The 8,641-nt window shown below is 70.1% G+C and overlaps 1 protein-coding gene across 1 annotated transcript; it reads left to right on the top strand.

Annotated features, from left to right (window-relative positions):
• Window positions 1-248: 248 nt before the first annotated feature.
• AURANDRAFT_28860 (hypothetical protein) lies at window positions 249-1,154 on the top strand (the record flags this gene model as incomplete). The annotated part of the gene is made up of 1 exon (XM_009040277.1): window positions 249-1,154. The coding sequence occupies one exon, from the start codon at window positions 249-251 to the stop codon at window positions 1,152-1,154; it is 906 nt and encodes a 301-aa protein (XP_009038525.1).
• Between the last annotated feature and the right edge of the window lie 7,487 nt (window positions 1,155-8,641).

The following is an 8,641-nucleotide window of genomic DNA, read 5'->3' as shown; positions in this document are numbered from 1 at the left end:
GCAGCGACCCACGTTGACGCGCGGTTGCATCGCGCGGTTGGGGCAGCAGCACCATGGCGACGGAGGAGGACGCGACGGTGCGCGCGGGCTGCATGAAGATCCCGAGGAAGTTCCTCGAGTCCGCGGACCGCGCCGGCGTCGCCGGCACGGACGGCGCGGCCTACGGTCACATCCGCGGCCTCGGCGGCGTGTCCTACGACGCCCGCGCCGGCGCGGCGGCCCAGCACCGCGCGATCGTCGTCGAGGAGATGCTCGCCGGCGACGGCGGGAGCCGGGTCACCTTCGACGACGTCGTCGGCCTCGAGAACGGGAAGCGGTCCCTCAACGAGGCCGTCGTCCTGCCCCTCGTCGCGCCGAAATTCTTCTCCGGCGCGCGCAAGCCCTGGAACGGCGTCCTCCTCTTCGGCCCGCCGGGCTCGGGGAAGACGCTCCTCGCCAAGGCCGTCGCCGGCGTCCACGGCGTGCGCTTCTTCGACTGCTCGGCGTCGGCGCTGCTCAACAAGTTCTGGGGCGAGTCGGAGAAGATCGCGCGGACGCTCTTCGCCGTGGCCCGCGAGCTCGCGCCGTCCATCGTCTTCATGGACGAGATCGACGCGCTCATGGGCGACCGGGGCCGCGAGGCGGCCAACGGGGCCGACGAGTCGAGCCGGCGGCTCAAGGTCGAGCTCCTCGCGCAGATGGACGGCCTCACGACGTCGGACCCGGAGGACCCGAAGCGCGTCATCGTCGTCGCCGCGTCGAACCTGCCCTGGGAGCTCGACGACGCGTTCCGCCGGCGGCTCGAGCGCCGCGTCTTCGTGCCCCACCCCGACGCCAAGGACCGGGCGACCATGCTCCGCGGCTTCCTCGCGGACGTGCCCGTCGCCGCGGACGTCGACTACGAAGCGCTCGCCCGGCGCACGGAGCACTACAGCGGCGCGGACCTCAAGTCGCTCGCGCGCGACGGCGCCTACGCGCCCGTGCGGCGCCTGCTCGCGGCGAAGACGCCCCAGCAGATCGCCGCGCTGCGGCCCGACGCGCCCGGCGCGACCATCGACGTGCCCCCCATCCTCGCGGCGGACCTCGAAGCGGCCCTCGAGCGGACGCGGCCCGCGGCGTCGCCCGCGAGCCTCGCGCGGTACGTCGCCTGGAACGACAAGTTCGGGAGCCAGTAACAACTTAGCGCCGCCGCCACTTCGGCGTCCGCTTCTTCGGGGGGTCGCGCGCGGCGGCGACCTGCGCGTCGAGGAGCAGCTGCATCGTCGCCTTGGCCTTGCCCGTCCGGCGGTCCGCGGGCGGCAGCACGCCGTCGGGCGTGCGGCCTTTCGCGTCCTTGCGCGTCGCGTCCGCGCCGCGGCGCAGGAGGAGCACGACGAGGTCCGGCCGCTCGCCCGCGGCCGCGCAGTGGAGCGGCGCGCGGCCGCGCGCGTCGGGGAGGTCCGGGTCCGCGCCCGCGTCCAGCAGCAGGTCCGCGCATTTGCCGTGGCCGTAGACGACGCACTTGTGGAGCGGCGCCTGCCCGAGGAACGCGAGGTCCGACGCCGTCGCGTCCTTGTCGGACCGCGGGCTCCGCAGGTCCAAGATCGCCTTGAATTCGTCCCGCCCGAGCGCCACGCGCAGGAGCACGGCGTCGTCGTTGACGCAGGCGAAGTGGAGGCACGAGTAGCCGTCGCCCGTGCGCCGCGCGTACTCCGCGAGCGCGCCGACCTCGTGGAGCTTCTCCGCCAAGAGCGAGAACGCGTTCGCCTGGCCCATCTCCGCCGCCAAGAGGAGCGGCCCGTAGCCCTGGGCGTTCGTGACCCCGAAGGACGCGCCGGCGTGGAGCAGCGCGCAGACCGCGAGCGTGTTGCCGACCTTGATGGCGATGAGGAGCGGGCAGAGGTGCTCGTCGTTCTCGACGTCGAGGTCGACGCCCGCGACGATGAGAGCGACGACCAAGTCGTCGTGGCCCTCGCCGCGGTCCGCGTCGCGGCTCCAGTCGTGGAGGGCCCAGTGGAGCCGGCCGCCGCCGAGCGCGTCGACGCGGTCGAGGCCCGACGAGCTGTCGCGGCGGAGGTGGAGGAGCTCCGCGGCCGTCGGCGGGTGGTGGTGCCCCGCCTGGGCCCGCTGGAGCGCGTGCTTGTGGACGAGGTGCTCGACGTCGTGCTCCCGCACGCGCGGGTGGACGCCGTCCAGGTCGTCGTCGGAGAGGCCCGCGGGCGACACGCCCAGCGCCCGGCAGCCCGCGCGGACCGCGTCGACGTAGTCGCGGAAGGCCTTCTTCGCCAGGAGCGTTTTCTGGGTCTGCGACCGGGCGCCGCCTTTTTCCGTCGCGAGGCGCTTCATCTGGAGGAACTGCTTGCGGAGCTCGAGGGACGCGTCGCGCTTCTCGAGCACGGCCGCGCGCGTCGCGTCGCTCCACTGCGTGTAGGGCGACTCGTAGAAGGAATTCTTCGCCACTTTGGGCGGGCCGTCGAAGTCGCAGGCCCCGCCGCACAGAGTCGCGGCGGCCGGGCGCGGCGGGGCGCCGTGGAATTGCGCGCCCGCGCTCAGGGCCCGCGCGCCGCCGGCGCGGCTATGGTCCTTGCTTTGCATGACCTGCATGAGGTAGGCCCGCGTCACCGACCCTCGCTTGGCCGCGGCCCCCTGGTCGGCGCCGCAGCAGGCGTCGCAGGGGGCGCAGAGCATGCTGGTGTTCGACGTGGATCGGCGGCGGGGCCACGCAGACCGCTCCCTGCGACGAGACGATGACCAAAGCAGCCCCTGTTTTTCGGCGCGCCGAGGTTGCACATGATTTCGAGTGCACCGTCGCCTGCAACGCTGCGCCGGGCGGTCCGATGATGTCCTAGAGCCCGTTCGCAGCGCCGCCGGGCTGCCCTGATCCGTCGCCATGCGGCCCGCGGCGCGCCGCGGCGCCGCGTGCCTCCTGCTTGCCTGCCTGCTCCGGACCGACGCCTCGAACTGGGCCCAGACGACGGGCGTGCTCAACCAGACGACGGCCATCCCCTACATGCCGTCGAAGCAGCACCCGCACTGGAGCGGGCGCATGGGCGCGGCCATCGCCGTGAGCAACGTGTCCGACGTCGGCGAGACCTACTTCAACGGCAAGTCCTTCCTCTTCCTCATCGGCGGCGACGACTACGACGTCGACGCGGACGAGCGGTCCGCGTTCGACCAGGCGAACCGCGTCCACGGCCTCCGCAACGACGTCTGGAAGCTCGCGGCGCCCGACGGCGAGACCTGGGCCATCAACACGGACATGATCGACCGCACGGCCTACGACCACAAGCTGCCGAAGCAGCACTCGCTGCTCGAGTGGGCCGTCGTCGACCACGGAAAGATACCCGACGTCGGCGAGACCTACGAGCGGTTCATCGAGTGCCAGCAGTACTACCCCGGCCACCTGACGAAGTCGCGAACCTGCAGCGACGAGATCCCGCTCCGGAAGAACGGCTGGTTCTCGCCGCGGCGCATGCACCAGGTGGCCATCTACCGGAACAAGCTCTTCGTCGTCGGCGGCCGCGCGCGCGAGCACGCGCGGCTCGCGGACGAGCGCGCCGTCGGCGGCATCATCGGCGCTAGGCAGATGCAGGACGCCGACGGCTACAGCTCCTGGCACGAGACGTCCGTGCTGAAGAACGACGTCTGGGTGAGCCAGGACTGGGGCGAGTCCTGGAAGCTCATCGAGGCGGGCTGCAAGTCGAACCAGCGCGAGCTGCTCCTGCGCGCGCGCGACTCCACGGACGACGAGGAGAAGCTCGCGCCCATGTTCAACCCGGCGCTGCGCTGCGAGGTCGACGCGGACTGCTACGGCAACCAGGAGACGTGCGACGGCGGCGTCTGCGTCTGCCAGATCTGGTCGCCGCGCGAGCAGCACCGCGTGGCCATCTTCGGGGGCTACATGTACCTCCTCGGCGGCTTCGCCTCGACGCACCAGTCCTACTGCGACGGCATGGCCTGCGGCGACATCGACGCGGGCGGCTACCGCGCGTTCATGAACGACGTCTGGTATTCCAAGCTCGAGGACGCGGGCGACCAGGCCGGGTCGACCTGGGAGATCCTGACGACGGGCGCGCCCTGGGCCGGGCGCGGCGGCCACGCCATCGCCACGGTGCAGCTGTTGCCCGTGGATTTATCGCGATTCGCGCTCTTCGTGTTGGGCGGCGAGACGGGCGCGACGGGCGACAAGTCCAAGGACGAGGTCCTGAACGACGTCTGGTACACGGAGTTCCCGCCGGCGGGCGAGGACCCCGTCGGCTACATCGGCGCCGGCTCCTGGAAGCGGGCCTTCGACTCCGTGGACTGGGCGCCGCGGAAGGGCCACGTGGCCGCGGTCGACGTGCCGAGCGCGAACAACATGATGACGCAGCGCTTATTTATTTCCGGCGGCGTGGACCAGAACGGCACGCTGCTGGGGGACACGTGGTCCTGGGGCTGGGAGTGCGAGAAGACGCCCGCGGGCGTGTCCTACAGCAACGGCGTCTGCGACCCGGACCAGAACGGCGGCACGCTGCGCAACGCGACGGTCTGGCGCCGCGACTACGACGAGGACGCCCTCTTCCGCATGGACAGCGGCGCGAACAAGATCTACGACGAGGGCCAGCCCCAGCGCCACTACGTCGCGCGCGACAGCCCCGTGGAGATGATCGTCAAGGTGTACCTGCCGCTGGGCCTGGGCAGCCCGTCCTACGACGAGGGCTACCCCTACAAGTTCACGCAGGACGTGGGCGTCTACGGCATGGTGCCGCGGCGCAAGGCCCTCATCGACGAGCGGCGCCTCGCGATGCTCCACCGGCTCGGCATCTTTACGATCGAGGATCTCGCGAACGCGGACAAGTTCCAGATCCTGGAGCTGCGGGGGTACCGCGTGCCCGGCGTCGACCCCCTCTTCGACAGCACCTACGACGACGTCTGCGACCACCGCCACCTCGCCATCGCGATCATCGACAAGTGCACCGTCGACGCGCGCATGAACCCGCTGACGCACTACGACCAGGAGGCCTTCATGCCCTGGAACGTCGAGCCCAAGTTCGACGGCGGCGCGCCGCCGGTCCACGTCGGCGACGACGACGACGCGCTCTACTGGAAGGCCAAGTGGCACGGCAAGTCCTACCACCCGGCGCCGCCGGAGGACGACGAGGCGATGATCGAGCACTGGGACGGCTGCCAGGCCATGGGCCTCGTCAACGTGCCGGGCATCGGCGACGTGCCGTCGCCGCCGACGCTGCGGAACCCCTACCGCGAGCTCCAGGAGCTCGTGTGCCGCGCGAACCCCGGGCGGCGCGCCTACGCGGTCGGCGCGTACTTCGACCAGAAGATTTATGTGATGGGCGGCCTCGTCGACAACGCGCGCATGAAGAGCGCCCAGGACATGTGGTACCGCGACGACACGCTCCCGCGGGCGACGCTGTCGCGCACGCCGCGGAAGCTCGACTTCGGGGCGAATTTTCTCAATCTGTTCGCGGAGCCCGAGTACCAGTTCCGCGCGCGCTGGGACAAGGAGGGCACGATCTTCCAGTACATGGTCTACGACGCCGACGAGCACGACATCGTGCGGACCTGGGACAAGACGCGGGGCCGGGCCCAGGTGAACTGGCTCGACGAGTACTACGAGGAGGGCCCGGGCAGCGGCACCTACGTCTTCTACATCCGCGCGCTCGACGCCGCGGGCAACACGGACGTGGCCTACAGCGGCCGGAACCTGTACAAGTGGAAGTACAAGACGCGGCTGCCCTGGGACCGCATCTTCTACAGTGTGGGCGCGCTCTTCGGCGCGCTGACCATGCTCAACGCGGAGTACAAGCGGCGGAAGAAGCGGGCCGCCATAGAGCGCTACGCGATCAAGCGCATGCGCCGCAAGTTCAAGGGCGCCCAGAAGGACCTGGCGGCCAAGGGCGGCGTCGACTGGCGCAAGATGATGGACGACGACAAGAAGAAGCGCAAGAAGAAGGAGGCGGGCGCCGCGGGCGGCGGCAAGGGGTCCAAGAAGGACAAGGACAAGAAGGAGAAGAAGGACCGCGAGAAGGAGAAGAAGAAGCGCGAGAAGCAGAAGGAGAAGGAGAAGCTCAAGAAGAAGGTGGCGTAAGACACCGCCGGACGGTCGGACGGGGGGTGTGTGGGGCATGGGCGCGTGGGCGCGCGCGCCGCAACCCGGCCGCGGACGGGGATTTCAGTAGGCCGCGGCGCGTTGCGGTCGACATTGAGCCTCAACTTGAGCTCGAGGAAGGGGTTGTACGCTGCCATGTGACCGGACGATGGAACTCATGGAATGACCATGCTGAAACTCCTGGGCGTCGCCGGCGTCGCCGCCGCGGTGACGACGGACCTCGGCGGGCGCCACCTCCACATCACGAGCGTCCACGACGGCGACGGCCGCTACACGAACATGCTCCGGTCCGACGGTTCCTTCGAGCCCGACTCGCGCCGGTGGACGGGCTTCTTCCCGGACCTGATCCGGCGCGTCGCGCCCCTGGCGAACTTCAACTACACGCTCCACGCCGCGAGCGGCCGCGGCGCGCGCTGCGGCGCGCCGTCGGCGGACCCGCGCGACCACATGTCCGCGTACAACTGCGCGCAGGACGACGTCTCGGAGCTGAACGCGACGGACGTCTACTGGGCCATGTTCTACGAGACGCCGGGCCGCAGCGCCGTGAGTCGGTTCACGTCGTCGTTCATGAGCGACGTCGGCCTGGGCATGCTCGTCGCCAAGGAGCGGCCGAGCCTCTGGGAGGAATCCACCAAAATCTTCTCGCCGTTCACGAAGCGGCTCTGGATCGTCTCCTTCGCCGTCGCGGCGCTCGTCGCCGCGTCCTTCTGGATCGTCGAGGCGTCGGAGCACGACGCCGCGAGCCCGCCCGCGCACGCCGACGGCGGCTACCTCACGCTGTCGAACGCGGTCAAGCACAGGGCAGCAAAAGAGAGCGAAATTCCCAACTTCAAAGGCTCCGATCTCGGCCGTTTTCCACTCGTTTCGGCTGATTTTTGGACGAGCGATCATCTCTCGGAACGGTCTCGAAGCGTGGATGCTTTTTCCGGAACGCGCGCGCGCGGAACACTCACGTTGAAGCGACGTTGAATCACCCTTTTGCTGCCCAGGTCAAGCACGGGCCGCGATCGCTGAGCCACGCGATCCTGACGTTGTTCAACATGAGCGAGCTCGGCACGACCACGAAGCGCGGCGACGTGCTCAACGTCGTCTGGTGCCTCTTCGCGGTCATCTGGCTCGCGGCGTTCACCGCGAACCTCGCCCAGGTCATGGTCACGGACGTCGCTAGATACGGCGCGGAGACGCTCGACGCGATGAACGACGGGGGTTTGAAGGCCTGCGTGAAGCGGGGGGCCGCCTACGCCGTGCTCATGGAGGGCCTGTATCCCGACATCCGCCAGGTCTACTTCGACCCCGCGGACCTCGACGACGTCGTCGAGAAGCTGCGGAGGGGCGACTGCCACGCGTACGTCGACGTGCGCGCGTCGCTGGAGATCGTCGCGGGGCTGAGCCGCTTCTGCGAGCACGGGCTGGCCATGCCCGGGGAGCCCATCGCGTCGGGGCCCCAGGACATGGCCGTCGGCGTCCGCGAGGATTTGGTCGACGTCCGCGACGCGCTGAGCTTCTGGGTCAACGTCGTGCGGACGTGCTCGCCCGTCATGCCGGATCCCGCGTGCTACGGCCAGTGGAACGTGGACCACATGTGGCGCCACTGGGCCCGGGACTCGTGCGACGCCGCGGTTACGGGGGAAGAAAGGAAGACGCAGCTCGGCGTGGACGCGTTCGCGCTGCCGCTCGCGGCGATCCTGTTCACGAGTTTCGCGGTCGTCGTCCTGGAGCTGTCGACGGACCGCGCGCGGCACCGCGCGGCGACGCTGCTGCGGCGGACGGACGGGCTCCTGAACGCGCTCCGGTCGCGGCGCCGGTGGTGGCACGAGCGCGACGCGTCCAAGTTCCTGCTGTCGGCCTTCGTCGAGGACGTGCGCCGGGGCGCGGCCGGCGTCCACGAGGAGCTCCGGCGGCCCCTCCTGGACTACTACCTCACGACGGACATGGTCGCGTGGAAGGCTTTGAAGAAGGCGCTGACGACGCTGACGGACCTCCTCGCGAAGCTCGAGGGCGCCGACGGCGAGCGGCCCGCGGAGAACTTCGACCGCCTCCACAAGGACGCCGCCGACGCCGTCGCGGACCTCGCGCGGCGCGCGGCGCACGAGACGCTCGTCGCGCACAAGCTCGGCGTCGCGCGGCGGGCCGTCCGCGAGTCGGTCAGGAAGGCGTCGGACCGCGGCCGCTCGCCGGGCTCCCTGCGCCGCCAGTTCTCCGACACGCTCCTCCGGCGGCCGTCGAAGTCGCGCGTCGAACCGGCGACGGGGGCCGCCGCGCCGGAGCCGGCCGCGCCGCTCGTCGTCGCGCCCGCGAGCCTCGACGGCGGGCCGCCGCGCCTCGGCGAGTGCGCGGACAGCATGCGCCTCAGCGCCCACGGCTTCGACCTCGCGCCCGTGCAGACCCAGAGGCGACCGCGCGTCGACTCCGACTCGGATTAGCCCCGGTCATTCGGGGGCCCGTGTGTTTTAAAAGGGAATGTTGACCAAGGTATTGGTGGGGTGGCGAACCCGCGGAAATAAAACCGTACAAAAGGATGTTGACGCCATGTTGAACCATTCGCTGAAGGCATAAATTTATTGCCACTTCGAGAGC

Source organism: Aureococcus anophagefferens (genome assembly GCF_000186865.1).
Source record: "Aureococcus anophagefferens unplaced genomic scaffold AURANscaffold_14, whole genome shotgun sequence".
Taxonomy (NCBI): domain Eukaryota; class Pelagophyceae; order Pelagomonadales; family Pelagomonadaceae; genus Aureococcus; species Aureococcus anophagefferens.
This window is presented reverse-complemented; position numbering and strand designations above follow the sequence as displayed.